Source organism: Arachis stenosperma, chromosome 5 (assembly GCF_014773155.1).
Source record: "Arachis stenosperma cultivar V10309 chromosome 5, arast.V10309.gnm1.PFL2, whole genome shotgun sequence".
In the NCBI taxonomy this organism is placed as follows: domain Eukaryota; kingdom Viridiplantae; phylum Streptophyta; class Magnoliopsida; order Fabales; family Fabaceae; genus Arachis; species Arachis stenosperma.
The window spans coordinates 19208269-19226700 of record NC_080381.1 but is presented as its reverse complement, the minus strand read 5'-3'; the positions used below and the strand labels follow the sequence as shown (position 1 = coordinate 19226700).

Sequence of the window (18432 nt, the reverse complement as noted above, 5' to 3'; positions counted from 1 at the left end):
GATTGGATTCTGCATATACCTGAGAGTGTTAGTACATTTATAGTAAAACGGATAACCACCTTTTAGAGTAGTTTCACTTTTGATGGTGGATAGTCATTCCTCTTTTTTAGGGAAGTTATTGAAATCTCTTTTTTAGATGGATAGGAGATATCTTTGAGAGTTAGTTTCTTATTTGAATAGATAAAATTGAACTCCTATCGTCACGTCTGACCTCTGTGAGGTCGGGTAAGTGTAGGCTAGACAGAAACTCTTTGTTGAAGTCTAAATTTATTTTTAGACCAGTATATGAACACTAATAAATATATTTATAAACACTAATCAATATATTACTGAATACACAAAATAAAATCTAAACATACTACAATTTTAATTATTTTAAATTTAGACATGTAATCTTTAATTAAGAAAACGAATGAATTGACCGACGAATAACTCAAAAAGAATTACTTAAACCCTTATTATTATTATCCGAACCAAAATGCATTCGAATTTTAAGTTGAAAACTAAAGATAGTGTACTTGTTTTTATCTTTTTTTAAAACAAAAGTAGTATTACGAATTAATTTTAAAGATCTAAACTAAAATAATAAATTGTGAGTTAAATTTTGTTCTCTTTATTAGTACTTTTATTTATTTGTTTATTTGTTACCAACCACTTTAAGTTAGTTCTTTGTCTTTGCTTTTAGGTCAACATGAGATTTTTTTTATTCAAAAGATATTTTTTTCAAATTTTTATGTTATACTTATACGACATTATAATAATTTAATTTTTTTTACTAAAAATAGAAAGGCTTGAATTTGCGACTTCTTAAGTGAGTATGAAGAGACTACTATTTGAGCTATAACTCATTGGCCATTATAAAATTTTAGTTAATTTTATATTTTTTAATTTATATATTTTTAAAATTTATGTTAACATATATTTATATTTTTGTATATTTATTTATAATTTTATATAATTTTTTGTTATAATTTAATTATTACGATTAAAATATAATTAAAATTTTAAATTGAAATTCAAAATTTAAGAAATTCAAATTCTGATAAATTAATAAATAGGTAGAACAGTTCTTTTTATTTGTATTTGATTTTTTAATTATTATTTTTGAATTAATTTTAATGATTTTTATTTTAAAAAAAAAAGAGTCAAGTGGGCTAGCCCGCCAACCTGCCAATCCGCCATAAAACGAGGCGGGCTAGCATTTTAAATCCATTTTAGTTGGCGGAGCGGGCTGGTCCGCCCCGTTTATAAGGCGGGCCTTCGCGGGATGGGACGGGTTGGGGCGGACCGACCCACTTTGCCACCTCTAGATTCCATCACTATCCAGCCATAGCTGGAATTCGAAGCTGGGATTTGGCTTTTATGAGGCCAACATATTGGCCAGTGGTGCAATGCCTCTGCCTCTAATAGGTAGAACGGTTTGATTTTCAGAATTTTGGAGTTTATGAAGGGGTTCTATTAGAACACAAAAAAAGACAACAATATTGCCCAATAAGATTTACCTTTTTGTTGGGCTATTGAATTTACTTATTTGGGCGGGCCCAATTAAAACATGCTTCTTCGGATCAAGTTGCAGCTCTGCTTCTTCTCTCCCAATAGCTCCGGAGTCCGGACATAGTTATAAAAACGGACCGATCCGGCCAGTCGAATTGAAAAACCAGTGAACCGACCATGGCATAATTGTAAAACCACGTGAATTGGCTGGTTTGAAAAATCCGGACCGGTTCAATTAAAAAAACAAACGTAATCCCAGCTAAGGATCCCCCTCCCCAATCCACTCTCTAACTCTGAAAGTCTGAAACGGGCCAAAGGGGAGAACGCGGCGCATCAACCTTCTCCTCTCACCGCACGGTCGCCGGTGCGTCTGCGTCTGCCAGCTCCTGCGCCTTCACTGCTGTCTGCGTCTGTCTCCTTCGTACGCGTAGCGTCGTCCCTGTGCCTTCACTGCGTCACCTCGCCTTCACTGTTTCACTCCATTCCTTCTTTGTGGTTTGAGCGAAGCCGTCAAAACAGCGAAACACAACGCTCTCAGATCTGCAGCAGCTTCATTCTCTCTCTCTCTCTCTCTCTCTCTCGGCTCAGATCCTACGCGGATCTTCCTCAGCTTCCGTCCCTCCTGAGGTGAGTTATTTTTATTTATTTATTTATTTTTAATTATTCTCTATTAATTTTGTGAGTGTGCTTCTCCTGCAAAATCTATAACCATATCTGAATTTGTGAGTGTATCACAAAAGAAAACGTAGTTTTAGTTGAAGAAAACAAAGATAAAACCGATTCTGTTTCTACAAATATATTTCTACATAAAGCACTGGTTTTGTAACAATTATTGCCGAAAGTGTATAATTTTGTTACTGCAAGATGCATCATCAAACAGAAATTTAATCAACTTAGCAATCAAAACAAAAGCATACATCAAAATTAAGCAAAGGAAGAACAAGTTTCCAAATTGGAAACCATTGAAAGCAAAAGTAGTACAACGAATTGCTTATTAGTTCAATTCATGATTTAGGTGATTAGGTTTAAATGGTTAATGGTTGATTTTTGTTGTTGTTTTCATGATTGTGGCTGTTTTTTTCATGATTGTTACTGTTTAGGGTTGATTGATGCTGTTTAGGGTTGACTTGTTTTATGTAGTTGTTGGTTTTTTATGTTCCTTTTATGCAATTTTGTTGATGAAATTTTAAGTTGGTGGTCCAAGAAGCTGGTAAGAAATCTGTTGTTAGTAGATAGTTGGATATTCAAGTGAATGTGTGTTCCTGATTGTTCTGAATATTATACATATGGTTCAAGATCTATTCATAGTTTTTAAGTTTGAAATTCAAATCCAATTATTAAGTCTGCTTATAGTGTTATTGTTTGTCCGTGTTTATATAGGTTCTATTGATTATTTTATATTTTTTTATTTATGTGGGACCAAATTAACTGATTGAACCAATAATTTATTGATTGAACTAATGACTTAGTGATTCAGTAGCTTGACCAGTTCGATCATCGATTCGGTTCTGACAACTATGGTTCCAGACAAGCTTCTCTCATTTTCGCTCAAGAAAGCAAAAAATAAAAATAATTTGCCAATTTTTCATTGTAGATTTTTTAGGAATAACACCCTCGAGATTGAGATTTGAGACCCCACTCAATAAAGCGTTTCAATTCCTTATTCCCGAGGTAAGATAGCTCTCCACATGAAACCTAATGCAATTTCAGCTTTGCGAATTTTGTTCTCTATAAGCCTACCTTTGGTTTTGTATGTTCCCCATTTTTGAAGCGCTTTTTCTGACATTCAATTCTTCGGTCTCAGCTGGATTCCAGCGTTTCCGCTTTCGATTCAGGTCATTTTTTAACACATATCTGATTCGGGTTCTGGTGTATTATTTGGAATCATAATGAAAATTCGTCCATGCATTGTTGTTTCGTTATTTTTGTGCTAACATTATGATCACTAAACTACATTGTGTGCTCTATTTTACTTTTTGTAAATGTTGTGTTCTTAATTTTCCATTTTTAATGGAATTTGAGTGCAAGCATGGTTTCTCATAATTGAAGTGTTTAAATGTATTGTGTTATAAAATGTACAGGGAATCAGCCTCTTTATAGAGGAATTACAGAAATAGAAATAACTAGAAAATAGGAAAGAAAGGAAAAATACTAGCCTAAAATAAAGGAAAGATTTCTAATCATAAAATCCCTAAAATTAAGCTAAACCTAAAAAGGAAAAGATTTATAATTAATTCTATTTACATAAAAGATTCAAGAAAGGAATTAGGAATCTGATTTTGATTTGATCTAGTCAACACTCCCTCTCAAGCTGGCTTGAAGATATCATTCATTGACAGCTTGCTTATTATGCTATCAAAAGTCTTCTTGGGTAATCCTTTAGTTAGAACATCTGCTAATTGTTCCGTAGTTGGAACATAGGAGATGCAAATCTGTCCTCTCTCAATCTTTTCCCTGATAAAATGCTTGTCAACTTCAACATGTTTAGTTCTATCATGCAACACTGGATTATGAGAAATGGAAATTGCAGATTTGTTGTCACAATACAACCTCATTGGTGGAGAAATGGAAACTTTTAGTTCTTGTAGGATTTTCTCTACCCATAGTGCTTCACATATTCCATGAGCCACTGCTCTAAACTCAGCTTCTGTACTACTTCGTGTCACAACACTCTGTATTTTACTCCTCCAACTAACCAGGTTTCCGCCAACAAAAGTACAATACCCAGATGTTGACCTTCTATCCATGACATTCCCAGCCCAATCTGCATCTGTATAAGCTTCTACTTGAAGATGTCCATGCTTTTTATAGAGTAACCCTTTCCCAGGCAACCCTTTCAAGTACCTTAGGATTCTAAAGACAGCATCCATGTGTTCTTGACCAGGTGAATGCATAAACTGGCTTACCATGCTCACAGCAAAGGCTATATCCGGGCATGTATGGGATAAATAGATTAGCCTCCCTACCAACCGCTGATATCTCCCTTTGTCCATTACATTTTCTGGTTCAGCTGGCTTCAATTTTAAGTTGGGCTCTATAGGTGTTTCAGCAGCTTTACAACCAAGTAATCCCGTCTCTTTTAAAAGATCTAGGATGTACTTTCGTTGGTTCATAAAAATGCCTTCCTTAGACCTTGCAAATTCAATTCCAAGGAAGTATTTTAATGAGCCAAGTTCTTTGATTTCAAATGCTTTGGCAAGCTTCTCCTTTAAGTCTTTTAGCTCCCAAAAATCATCACCTGTCAGAATAATGTCATCCACATATACAATTAAGATGACAGTTTTATTAGCTGCTGAATGCTTATAGAAAAGTGTATGGTCAGCTTGGCTTTGAGTATAACCAAGTCCCTTCACCACCATTCCAAGTCGTTCAAACCAAACTCTTGGGGATTGTTTCAATCCATAGAGAGATTTCTTTAGTTTGCACACTTTGTTCCTCCCTAGTTCAGCTTCAAATCCAGGTGGAAGTTTCATGAACACCTCTTCCTCTAGTTCCCCATTTAGGAAAGCATTCTTTATATCCAATTGATGTAAAGGCCAATTGTAATTCGCAGCAAGAGATAAGAGAATCCGCACAGAACTGAGTTTGGCAACTTGAGCAAAAGTCTCTCGATAGTCTACTCCATAGGTTTGTGTATATCCCCTAGTTACTAACCTAGCCTTATACCTCTCTATGCTTCCATCAGCATTGCACTTGATGGTAAAAACCCACCTGCAGCCAACCAATTTTGTATTCTGTGGCAGATCTACAATCTCCCAAGTTTCATTTTTCTTGAGTGTATGCCACTCTTCCATCACTGCTAATTTCCAGTTGGGATCATCTAGTGCTTCCTCTATATTCCTAGGCTCAAACAGATTTGTAATTTTAGAAGTAAAAGCTCGATGTTTTTGAGAGAGATTTTGGTAAGAGACATAATTGGAAATAGGATGGTTGGTGCTGTTTTTGAGTATTTTTTTGGTGCAGGTTCTGGTTTCTTTCCTAAGGGCTATTGGCAAATTATTATTAGAAGTGACAATTTCAGATTTACCTGGAAGTTCCTGAAGTACTATAGTTGGGCCGTCTTCCGGGTTTTCAGATTGGGTTGGTACAGAGATGATGGGCTGTTCTCTAGTCTTCTTGGGATATTTCCGAACATAACACCGAAGCTCCTTTTCTTGTGGTATTTCTTTTCCTGTTTGGATTCCAACTAATTCTGGCACAATTTCAGAATTGGTTTTCACATTTTGTTTTGCAATTGTTTCAGAATTTACTTGATTAGTGGAAGTTGTATCCTCAATATGTAAGATAGGAGTGGGTAAAGGTTCATGCAAAAAATTTTCTTCCCTTAGACTCTCCCCCTGAAGAGAATTCTTTTGAAAAAAGGTTTAATGTTCCAAAAAAGTAACATCCATACTTACATGAAATTTCTTGGTGTGTGGATTGAAACATTTATAACCCTTTTGACTTGGGGAATAGCCAATAAAAATGTATTTTTCTGCCCTTGGATCAAGTTTACTTCGATATGAAGGTGTATGTAAAAACACAGTGCAACCAAATACTTTTAAAGGTAAGTCAGAATGCAACCTACATGCTGGAAAATTCTTTTTGAAAGTATCCAACGGTGTGCAATAATTTAACACACGTGTGGGCATTCGATTTATGAGATAGGCTGCTGTTAGAACAGCATCTCCCCATAAATACTTTGGAACATTACCCTCAAACATAATGGCACGTGCTACTTCAAGAAGGTGTTTATTCTTCCTTTCAGCAATGCCATTTTGTTGGGGTGTATTGGGGCATGTAGATTGATGTTGAATACCTTTCTTTTGAAGAAATTCACCAAGATTTTTATTAAAGTATTCAGTGCCATTATCACTTCTTAATATTGAAATTTTTGTGTCAAATTGTGTTTCTACCATTGTTGAAAAATACTGAAAAATTTTAGAAATCTCAGATTTTTCATGCATGAGATAGATCCAACATAGTCGTGTGTGGTCATCGATAAAAGTTACAAACCATTTTTTTCCAAATTGAGTTGTTATTTTTGATGGACCCCATACATCACTATGAATCAAGTGGAAAGGTTTAGATGCATGATAAGGTTGAGAGTAATAAGGAGCTCTATGGCTTTTTGAACGAATACAACTTTCACATTTAAGTAAGGAAGAATCAATATTTTTAAACAAACTTGGAAACAAATGTTTGAGATATGGAAAACTAGGGTGTCCTAGTCTATTGTGCCAGAGAATTATTTGGTCCTTTATAGGCATAGAACTTATACCACTAAATCCTTGAGCTATTTTATCCTCCGAAATATCCTCAAAGTGATAAAACCCATCCATCATCTTAGCACTGCCAATCATCTTCCCCGAAGTCCGGTCCTGAAAAATACCATGAGTGTCAAAGAATGTCACAGCACAATTGGAATCCTTACAGATCTTACTAATAGAGAGAAGATTACAAGAAAGCTTTGGTACATGTAGGACATTTCTTAGGTCAATGTTTTTGGACAGTTTAATTGTACCTTTTCCAGCAATAGATGAAAAACTATCATTAGCAACTCTAATTTTTTCATTTTCAAAGCAAGGAGAATAAGTTTTAAATAAAGGGGAGAGGCTGGTCATATGGTCAGATGCACCTGAATCGACAATCCATGGTGCATTCAAGTTTGAGGTGCAGTTAAGGGACATAGGAATACTAAAATTACCTGTTTGAGCCAAAGAACCACTAGGAGTACTAGACACAGAACTGGAATTTAACAGCCTTATGAGCTGCTCAACCTGTTCCTTACTCAATGGTGATTTTTCAGCCTCATGAGCAGTTGGGGTAGAGCATATTTTGGGACCAGGTTTGCTGCCTTTAAGATGTGCTGGTTTTCCATGAATCTTCTAGCAGGTTTCTCGGGTGTGACGGGGTTTATTGCAGTGGTCACACCAAAGATTGGAGGGGTGCTTCTGATTTGATGAACTTTTAAGTGCAGCAGGTGCCACTAAAAGTGCATTAGACTCCAAAGAGGTCTGTTCAGTCTTGCATTTTCCCATCATCACAGCTCTACGAGTTTCCTCTCTTCTAACTTCAGCAAATACTTCTCCAATTGAGGGTAGGATTGCTCTTCCAATAATTCTGCCACGAACTTCATCTAGCTCCACGTTGAGGCCTGCAAGAAACTGGAATATCCTCCCTTCTTCCACTGTTTGTTGGTGGTGTTTGGCATCAGCGGCTGAATTCCATTTGTAGTTATTGAAGTGGTCAAGATCCTGCCACACCCGCTTCAATGTGTGGAAATATTTGGTGATATTGTCACTCCCTTGTTGAATTTCTCTAGCTTTTAGAATAAGTTCATAAATCTGGGATTTATTCCCAAGATCAGAGTACATCTCCTTGACACTATCCCACAATTCTTTGGCTGTGGTATAGTACATGTAGTTACTGCTGATATCCTCCTCCATTGAGTTCACTAGCCATGTCATCACCATGGAATTTTCGGTATCCCACACATGATATTGTGGGTCAGTGATGTTAGGCTGGCTTCGCTCACCAGTGAGATATCCAATCTTCCCTCTTCCACGGATATACATCTGAACTGATTGAGACCACCTAAGGTAATTTGACCCATTGAGTCGAAATGTGGTGATCTGAACTGAATGGGAGTCACCACTAACTAGTACCCGTTGCTCAGATTTTAAATCTGATGGAGTAGGAGTGGTGTTCTCCTTCTGTTCAGGATTAATGACTGAGGAACTGTCAGCCATAGCTATAAATCAGAGGCACAGTGCAGAGATCCTGCTCTGATACCAAATTGAAGTGTTTGAATGTATTGTGTTATAAAATGTACAGGGAATCAGCCTCTTTATAGAGGAATTACAGAAATAGAAATAACTAGAAAATAGGAAAGAAAGGAAAAATACTAGCCTAAAATAAAGGAAAGATTTCTAATCATAAAATCCCTAAAATTAAGTTAAACCTAAAAAGGAAAAGATTTATAATTAATTCTATTTACATAAAAGATTCAAGAAAGGAATTAGGAATCTGATTTTGATTTGATCTAGTCAACACTCAGTCTTCATGCTTAGGGTTCCATAAACTTTGTTTGAGGAAGAATTTAAACTATGTACTTGTTTCTTGTAGAAACAATATGAAGAACCAGCATGGTTATGTGCCACCTTCTTACATACCTTTGGGCCAATCGGAGTCGGAGGCAGTGAATCTCACACCACAGAAGAGCGGCGAACAACAAGCAAGTAGCAATGGATCAAACCAGATGCAGACTCAGTGGTCTTCTGGAATCTGTGCCTGTTGCGATGATATGCAGAGCTGTATGCTACTACTTCCTTAACCTGTCACCCTTATTTAATGCAAGGGATTATTAAAAAGGTGCCTCTTAATTATGTTTAAGGAAATTTGATCACTGTGTCCTTGTTATTTGGAATTTGAAACCTTATTATGGACATCATTCGGTGGATCCTGTTAGTGAATTCAATTGTATATCTACAATATTTTGTTATCTTTGTCTGTTGAATTCTCAAAAACGCTATCAATATTTAAAACCAACGTTGTTTTAAAGTGTTTGACGTAAAAGGCAGAAAACATAGGTAAAGGAATCAGATCAGACCCCTTAAGTAGGAAGATGGCCTATTTGAATAAAGTTGTTGGTTAAACATCCACATTTTCAAAGTATGATATAAATTGTGTAGTATCAAGTGTTATTTAACTTTCTCTATGTCACAATGGGTGCAGGCTTTATAGGGTTTATTTGTCCATGCTTTCTCTTTGGGAAAAATGCTGAGTTTCTGGGTTCTGGAACCTTCCTGGGATCATGTGTTACACATTTTCTGTTATGGTCTTTGGTTAATACAGCCTGCTGCTTTTTAACTGATGGATTGTGTTTGGCACTACCTGGATGCCTTGTTTCGTGCTATGCTTGTCACTACCGCAAGACCTTAAGGACAAAGTTTGATTTGCCGGTAATGATATTGAAAACTTAATTGAGCTCTTATAACATGATTTTTCATTTTATTATGTTTCAAACTTTTGATCACTTTTTAAACTGTTCAGTCTTCAAGTCTCTAATTCAAGTTTTACACTCAGTCAATATACAGCTTGTCAAGTTAATGCTTGCTAAAATTTATGTAAAATATTAATAAATAATTCTGAATTGCAGGTTGATCAATTTGGATTTTTGTAGCTCAAAACTGTAGGCACTTAGATTTTCTAGTGGATAAATGAACTGTTTAGATATGTTAGTAGGGAAAGAGGAAGAAATACCCCGGTCTCCATTTTTCACAAACAGCAAGTATCAAGTACTTCCAAGTGCCGATGAATTCAACAATTAACTAAAGTTAAAGCGTAATAAACGCAAAAGGGAGTAGCATACTTCTATGAGTTGGTTGAAAAACTTCCGGTTTAGAATCAGGGGTGTTTGTATTAAATTCCTCTGGGTACCTTGAATAGGCCTCTTCATCTGAAGCATATTCCTTTTAACTGTTTGTTCTGTCATAATCTATCATGTATTGTTATTATCTTTATAAGAATTGCTGAATCTAAAATTTCTAATGCTATAATGTATTCTTTCATTTTATGAAGGAAGCACCCTGTGGGGATTTTGTTACCCATTTTTTCTGTCATCTGTGCGCCATCTGTCAAGAGTACCGTGAAATCCGCGAAAGATCCGGGGATAGTGCACCGACCGACATGAAGCTTGCTGTAGTGACAGCCCCACCTATACAAACAATGCAGTCGGATTCCGAGCAGTAATGTCCCTGCCCTCCGCCCTCTGCGATTCAAATGTTGCAAACTCGGAACACAAGTTCATGTCTTCTTACAATAATGCATATGATCGCATTGCCACGGTTGTACTTTTTCAATTCTCTTACAGAAAACTAGAAGAATAAATACCCACTTGTAAATGATATTTGAGTATGTTTAGGACCTAGTTATGTCACCTTTTACAATTTGTTTGATCCTGCTGTTGGGATTATTCCAAATTCCTTAAGCAAGAGAAGTGTAGCTGCGTAATTAATCAAGTCTCAATTGGGTGTATCATTTGCTACGTAAACTCATTTCATAGTTACACCATTTGATGAACGCAAAAAGGTCTCTTATTAACTGCATTTTAATGACAGTTAAACGAGAAAAGCAGAGAAGCCATGACACTATAAACGACATTGTAAACTCAATATTAAAAAAAAAAAAATACTTCAATCTCAAATTATCTTATAAATTTTAACACTAGAATAATTTTGCATACTTAGTGAATCAAAACATCCAATTATTATTAACTGTGTATGAGTAAATCGAATAAAAATAATTAACGAATATCTGACATTTTTTTTTTTTTACCAAAGAACAACTTCTTAAGTCTTAAGTGAGTATGTGAAGATTATATCATTTGAGATATGGGAGGCTTGAACTTCCTCAACATGTACTTTTCCAAATTCAAAAGTAAATTCCTTTTCCAAATTCAAAAGTAAATTCATAAGATAGATATTGATGGACCTTTTTGCCTTCTCTAATTGGTCGGGGCTGAATCCCACAGAGCAAAATATCTATCCATCCACTTCGTTGGTACAAAGAAAGGCACAAACTGCTTAAAAATCCAAAACAGTCTCTTATTCCTTCCTTATTCTTATCTCCCTTTCTTTCTCGAACGCATACACTTCGGCGCCGCAAAAGGGCTATGTTACACGGCAAAGCAAGCAAATCTCTTTTCTTCCTTTAGCATCCACCAAACGTTGTTCGTGCCGGAACATGTCTGTGTCGGGCTCGGCACTGCTGAGCATTACACCCATAACCTCCTCATCCTCGCTTCCCCGCCGAAGAGACTCAAAAAAGTCTTCATCTTTTTCCAACCTTCCTTCAAGGCACACTGCGACTGTTCCTTACCTAGCTTCAACTTCTTCTTCTGCTGCTACTATCATTGATAATGATACCGATTTCTCTTCAGAACCCAATCCTTGCAATGACAGTGATTGTATCACTGTTGAGAGTGCCAAGTTTACATATAGCAGAGCATCACCTTCAATTAGATGGCCCCACTTGAAGCTCTCCGAACTTTACCCTTCTGCACAGACCCAGTTACCCGTTGCTTCTCCCATGGAAGAAAGTCACGTAGAGGGACCCGAGAGACCAGATTCTGGTGAACCTTTGGGTGTGAGCGATGAAGCGCAAGAAACATTGGGGAGACCTAGCAGGAATAGGGTAAAAAAGATGAACAAATTGGCACTGAAGAGAGCAAAGGATTGGAGGGAGAGAGTGAAATACTTGACTGATAGGATTCTTGCATTGAAGCCTGAGGAGTACGTGGCTGATGTGTTGGATGATCGAAAAGTTCAGATGACGCCCACGGATTTTTGCTTTGTGGTAAAATGGGTTGGGCAAGCAAGCTGGCAAAGAGCTCTTGAGGTCTATGAGTGGTTGAATTTGAGGCACTGGTACTCGCCGAATGCGAGGATGCTTGCGACTATCTTAGCCGTGCTGGGAAAGGCTAATCAAGAAGAGTTGGCGGTTGAAATCTTCATTCGAGCTGAGTCGTCCATAGAGGATACAGTCCAAGTGTACAATGCCATGATGGGTGTTTATGCCAGGAATGGCAGGTTCAACAAGGTAAAGGAACTGCTCGATTTAATGCGCAAAAGAGGGTGCGAGCCGGACCTGGTGAGTTTCAATACTTTGATCAATGCCAGGATGAAATCTGGTGCAATGGTGCCTAATTTAGCTTTTCAGCTTTTAGAGGAGGTTAGGAGGTCTGGTGTTAGACCAGACATTATAACTTATAATACTCTTATTAGTGCTTGCTCAAGGGAGTCGAATTTGGAGGAGGCAACTATGATTTTTAAGGATATGGAGAACCACCATTGTCAACCTGACCTGTGGACTTATAATGCTATGATTTCGGTATATGGTAGATGTGGGTTTGCTAGGAAAGCTGAACAACTATTTAAAGAATTGGAATCTAAAGGGTTTTTCCCTGATGCAGTAACTTATAATTCTCTGTTGTATGCTTTTTCAAAGGAGGGAAATGTTGAAAAAGTAAGGGATATTCATGAGGAAATGGTAAAAGTGGGGTTCGGGAAGGATGAGATGACATACAACACTATTATACACATGTATGGAAAGCAGGGGAAGCATGATCAGGCGCTGCAGCTTTACAATGACATGAAATCTTCTGGTAGGAGTCCTGATGCAGTTACCTACACTGTTTTGATTGATTCACTTGGAAAAGCAAATAAAATCGACGAAGCTGCAAATGTAATGTCAGAGATGTTGGATGCAGGAGTTAAGCCTACTTTGCACACATATAGTGCTTTAATTTGTGGTTATGCAAAGGCTGGAAAGAAAGTAGAGGCTGAAGCTACATTTAATTGCATGCGTCGGTCAGGAATCAAAGCTGATTGTCTAGCATACTCAGTTATGTTGGATGTCTTTCTTAGATTCAATGAGGTTAAAAAGGCTTTGACACTGTATAAGGAAATGATTCGCGAAGGCTTTACACCAGATGATGGCCTCTATGAGGTCATGCTAAAAGTGCTTGTGAGAGAAAATATGTGTGATGTTGTTGATAGAGTTATTAGAGATATGGAAGAAATCAGTGGCATGAGTCCACAAGTTATTTCATCCGTTCTTGTTAATGCAGGGTGTTATGATGATGCTGCTAAAATGTTGAAACTTTCTATCAGCAATGGCTATGAATTAGATCATGAGAATTTTTTATCTATTTTGGGTTCATATAGCTCATCTGCTAGATATTCAGAAGCATGTGAACTACTTGAATTCTTGAGAGGTCATGCTCCAGACGATACTCAAATGATCACTGAAGCACTCATCATTATACTTTGCAAGGCTAAAAAGCTTGATGCGGCCTTGGAGGAGTACAGAAGTAAAGGAGGAATGGGTTTATTCAGAAGTTGTACAATGTATGAATCTCTGATTCAGGAATGCATGCAGAATGAACTATTCGATGTAGCTTCTCAGATTTTTTGTGACATGAGGTTCAGAGGTGTTGTGCCATCTGAATATCTCTACCAAGGTATGGTATCTGTCTACTGTAGAATTGGATTACCCGAGACAGCCCACCACTTGTTGTATCATGTCGAAAACAAAGGTAGTGTCGTTGATAACACGTCTCTCTATATTGTTATCATTCAAACATATGGGAAGTTAAAGTTATGGCAAAAGGCAGAAAGTTTAGTGGGAAATATTAGGCAAAGATGTTCAAAAGTGGATAGAAAGGTCTGGAATGCTTTAATTCATGCTTATGCATTAAGTGGCTGTTATGAGCGCGCTAGAGCTATATTCAACACAATGATGAGAGACGGTCCTTCGCCAACTGTAGATTCCATAAATGGTCTGTTACAAGCTTTAATTGTAGATCGGAGGCTGAATGAGCTTTACGTGGTGGTCCAAGAGCTGCAAGACATGGGGTTCAAGATGAGTAAAAGTTCTATTCTTTTGATGCTTGAAGCATTCGCACAGGCTGGAAACTTATTCGAGGTGCAAAAAGTGTACCATGGAATGAAAGCTGCTGGTTATTTTCCGACCATGCATCTCTACAGAATTATGGTTGGATTGATGTGCAAGTTCAAAAGAGTAAGGGATGTAGAAGCCATGTTATGTGAGATGGAAGAGGCAGGATTTAAGCCTGATCTTCAAATTTATAATTCTGTATTGAAGTTATATTTAGGAATTGAAGATTTTAAAAACATGGCTAAAATCTACCAAAAGATTCAAGATGCTGATCTTAAACCAGATGAGGAAACATATAATACATTAATTATAATGTACTGCAGAGACCATAGAGCAGAAGAAGGTATCTCTCTGATGCATGAAATGAGAAGACTTGGCGTAGAACCTAAGCCGGATACATACAGAAGCTTGACAGCAGCATTTTGTAAGCAACAATTGGTTGAACAAGCAGAGGAACTTTTTGAAGAGCTTCGATCGAATGGTTATAAAATGGACCGCTCTTTTTATCATTTAATGATGAAAATGTATAGGACTTCCGGGGATCATCGGAAAGCTGAAAGTCTTCTGGCTATGATGAAAGAAGCTGGGATAGAGCCCACTATTGCCACCATGCATTTACTTATGGTTTCTTATGGTCAATCGGGGCAGCCTGAAGAAGCGGAGAAAGTCCTGAAAAACTTGACAACATCTGGACAGGTTGTTGATACTCTACCTTACAGCTCTGTTATTGATGCATATCTGAGAAAAGGAGATTATAAAGCTGGAATCGAGAAGCTCACAGAGATGAAGGAAGCATCCATAGAACCAGACCATCGAATATGGACGTGCTTTATCAGAGCTGCGAGCTTGTGCGAGGGAGTAAATGAAGCCATTAATCTTTTAAATGCACTCCAAGCTGCCGGATTTGATCTCCCAATCAGGTGCTAGTTATATTCTCTGCTGTTTTTTCATTCAAAAGTTTTGTTTTTCATTCTAGTCTTTTAGAGGAAGCCATACAGATTGATTTGTCATAGCTGTGAACTTAATATATACTAATTGTTCTGTAGGCTTCTAAGAGAAAAATCCGAGTCACGTGTTGCAGAGGTGGACCAATGTCTGGAGAGACTAGAACCTCTTGAAGACGATGCAGCTTTTAACTTTGTCAATGCTCTGGTCGATCTCTTGTGGGCGTTCGAACTCCGGGCCACTGCATCATGGGTTTTCCAATTGGCAATCAAGAGAAGAATTTATTGCCATGATATCTTTCGGTATGTATCATAGGTCATTTCCATTGTTCTCAACTGTGATATATTTATAAACTTTTGAGAGTTAAGTGTATGTCTTAATTGTAATCTTTTACTAGATTAGTATTACAAGCTCTATTAGGTTACTTATTGTGTGCTTCTATTGAATTCAGAGTCGCGGATAGAGACTGGGGAGCTGATTTTAGAAAACTATCTGCTGGTTCAGCTCTAGTTGGTCTTACTTTATGGCTTGACCACATGCAGGTGAATTCTGTTTCCCTTCAAAGTTGCTTTCTAAATGATCTATGAATTTTCACTCAGTTCATATTCCTAAATACATGGTTTTTTCTGTTGTGATCACAAAAAGATGTTCATCATTCTTAGTTTCCTTTATTGTCTTGTATCTTGCCTTGACGTTTCGATTTCATGATCATGGCAGGATGCCTCGTTGCAAGGCGATCCAGAGTCACCGAAATCAGTTGTACTTATAACAGGAACTGCAGAATACAACATGGTATCACTCAATAGCACATTGAAGGCATGCCTTTGGGAAATGGGATCGCCTTTCCTTCCGTGCAAGACAAGACACGGTGTCCTTGTAGCCAAGGCTCACTCTCTAAGAATGTGGTTGAAAGACTCGCCGTTCTGTTTGGATCTCGAGCTAAAAGATGCCCCGGGTCTCCCCGATCTAAACTCCATGCGGCTCATTGAAGGATGCTTCATAAGGCGCGGCCTTGTTCCGGCATTCAAGGACATTACCTCAAGATTCAAAGTAGTGAGTCCCAAGAAATTTTCCAGATTGGCCTTGTTACCGGACGACAAGAGAGACAAAGCAATTCATGCTTATACTGATGGAAAGAAAGAAAGATTGGAGAAAGAGAGACTAAAAGCAAAGCAAATTGTTGATCCCAAAAAGCTGAAGAAGATTAAGAAGATTAAGCAGATTAGAAAGAGGAAATACATTAGGGAAGCTTTGACACCCAATTTAATTGGGAAACAAAGAACTTTCGTTCCTATTAGTGAAAAACAAACAATGTAATGCCAAACATTACTTGTAATCTTAAATCTTGTACAAATATCCATTTAGCTAACATCAACACTAATTGAAAATATTAATAGCAATTAATAATAATAAAAGTTTAGATGAGCATTCCAAGCTTATTTTTTTTCTAATCCATTACCTAATTTGACGCCACATATATAGTTCATGAACCTTAATGCTTCACCATATTAACACAAGCTTGTTCTCCTGTTAGATTCTAAATTAATCCCTAGGAAACTGAATCCATTAGTGCTACTTAAGTTGTGAACTCAATATATATATATATATATACAAATGATATTTCTAACTATATTTTTTAGGTAAAATTTATTAGTCTCTTTAGATATTATGTACCTATACATATACATTGTAATGTTATTAGTCTAAGATTACGTCTATTCATCTTTTTTGTTAAAATACGTAAAAGTAATATTTAGCCGCTAAGCCTAACGTCCTTCAAAAAAATAATACAAATATGTTTATTTAAAATTTAAAATTTATTTGTATTAATTTTAAAATTATTTAAAAAAATGCGAATACGTTTATTTAAATTAAAAAAAATTAAATTAATAAGAATCCGTTTATTTAAAATTTTTAATTTAAAAACAATACGAATACATTGATTTTTTTTTTAGAGGACCTTAACGGTCAAATATAATCTTTAAATATCTCAACAAAAAAGTTGGATAAATGCAATCTTTTAAACTAATAAATCTTATCTATGAAATACAGTTAAAAATATTTTTTGTATGATTATGTTAAACTTTAACTGTTAATTTATTGTTATATGGTTATTTAATTGAATCTGTTAAGTTTTTATTGTCTGATGTCTATTATTGTATGATTATGTTAACTTTAAACCTTTATAACTAATTTTTCTGTGTGAATCTAGTGGATTGTATAAAGTTTGCCTAAAGCTAAGGCAAAAGTATAACTAATTTCATGTAGTTCGCCTAAGGTCTGGGAGAACTTCGTTAAATTTGTTTTAAGTTTGCAGATCTGATAAGGAACAAAGAAAAGATAGGAAGCAAGCAGCATTAGGCTTATTAATTTAAATATGGGAAATATTTTGGTGTATTGGATGAAAATGGACTTACTATGTGTATTACAAATAGATGGACGTGTCAGATGAAGGGGTAACACGCAGGGGGCGTGGTGCCTTCAACACGTAGGGGGCATGGAGGCTAGGTGGCAGACTGTGGTTGAGCCACGTAAGCAGCACGCAAGGGGCGTGCTGAGTCAGCACGCAGGGGGCGTGCTGACGTGGCAGATGTCATTGGCCAGGAGGTGCAGCACGTGGCAGCACGCAAGGGTGTGCTGACGTGGCAGGGGCGTGGTTAGTCAGCACGTGGGGGCGTGGTGACGTGGCGACGAGTGATTGGCCAGCTGGTGCAGCACGTGGGGGCATGATGAGTCAGCACGCAGGGGCGTTCTGACACGTGTCAAAGCGTGATTGGTTGAGACAGGCAGCACGTGGGGGGCGTGTTAAGTGCACTGCTCTATATAAGGAAGAGCTCGAGAGTGTTTTCCATAGTGAGTGAGATTTGAGTGTGTTGTGAGGATTCTTTGAGGCTGTTGTTGGTGTAATAATGGAGGGAACTGCAAATTTGGTGGTGTATCGCAACGGTGAGATAATACGTAATACTCATGAGGGAGTGAGGTTTGTGTCCCAGAATCCGTTTTCGTTTGTGGTTCCATGTACGATGACATTAATGGAGCTGCAGAACGGCCTCTGTCAAAGCATGGAGAATGGTACGTTAATGAGAGTGAGCAGAATTCTGTACCGAAATCCGGTTGTTGTTTTTGGTGGTCTAATACAGTTTGATGCCATGCCGATCACTGATGAAGCGAGTATGCAGAAGATGTTTCAAATTCACCAGCAGACTCAGATGCGACACCCACAGATTGAGGTATACGTTGATTTTGAAACTGTAGAGGCAGTGGCGGTTCAGAATGATATAGATATACATGATGATAGAGCTGCAGTATACCAAGGAATGAATAGTGACAGCGAAGATGACTTCGAAGCCACTTATGAGGCCGGCGACGAAGATGAGGATGGTAATGTGGGAGTTGAGGCAGCAGCAGAGAATGTAGTGGTGGGTCCATCGAGCAGTCAACCGATGGACGTTCTACCTTTTATGCGTGAGTTGGATCTCGAGGCCATGCATGCCCCCGAGTTTCCAAAATATACAAACATAGGTACGTGGTGACTAAATAATAATTTTTTGT

At 37.4% G+C, this 18432-nt stretch overlaps 2 protein-coding genes across 4 annotated transcripts; both read left to right on the top strand.

Annotated features, from left to right (window-relative positions):
• Positions 1 to 1748: 1748 nt before the first annotated feature.
• Positions 1749 to 10658, top strand: LOC130981794 (protein PLANT CADMIUM RESISTANCE 10). Of its 3 annotated transcripts, XM_057905499.1 has the most exons (5): positions 1749 to 2121; positions 3089 to 3165; positions 8602 to 8789; positions 9211 to 9437; positions 10057 to 10652. In XM_057905499.1, exons 3-5 carry the CDS (start codon positions 8609 to 8611, stop codon positions 10225 to 10227), a joined length of 579 nt encoding a protein of 192 aa, XP_057761482.1. In that variant the 5' UTR covers positions 1749 to 2121; positions 3089 to 3165; positions 8602 to 8608; the 3' UTR covers positions 10228 to 10652. The 3 variants fall into 3 exon arrangements, with proteins under 3 accessions (XP_057761482.1, XP_057761483.1, XP_057761481.1); XM_057905500.1 differs by lacking the exon at positions 3089 to 3165 and having other exon boundaries at positions 10061 to 10658; XM_057905498.1 differs by lacking the exon at positions 3089 to 3165 and having other exon boundaries at positions 10057 to 10648.
• A 413-nt stretch (positions 10659 to 11071) lies between these two features.
• Positions 11072 to 16302, top strand: LOC130981972 (pentatricopeptide repeat-containing protein At3g18110, chloroplastic). The gene is made up of 4 exons (XM_057905754.1): positions 11072 to 14855; positions 14982 to 15182; positions 15332 to 15422; positions 15598 to 16302. The coding sequence occupies exons 1-4, from the start codon at positions 11221 to 11223 to the stop codon at positions 16195 to 16197; spliced, it is 4527 nt and encodes a 1508-aa protein (XP_057761737.1). The 5' UTR covers positions 11072 to 11220; the 3' UTR covers positions 16198 to 16302.
• The last annotated feature ends 2130 nt before the right edge of the window (positions 16303 to 18432 follow it).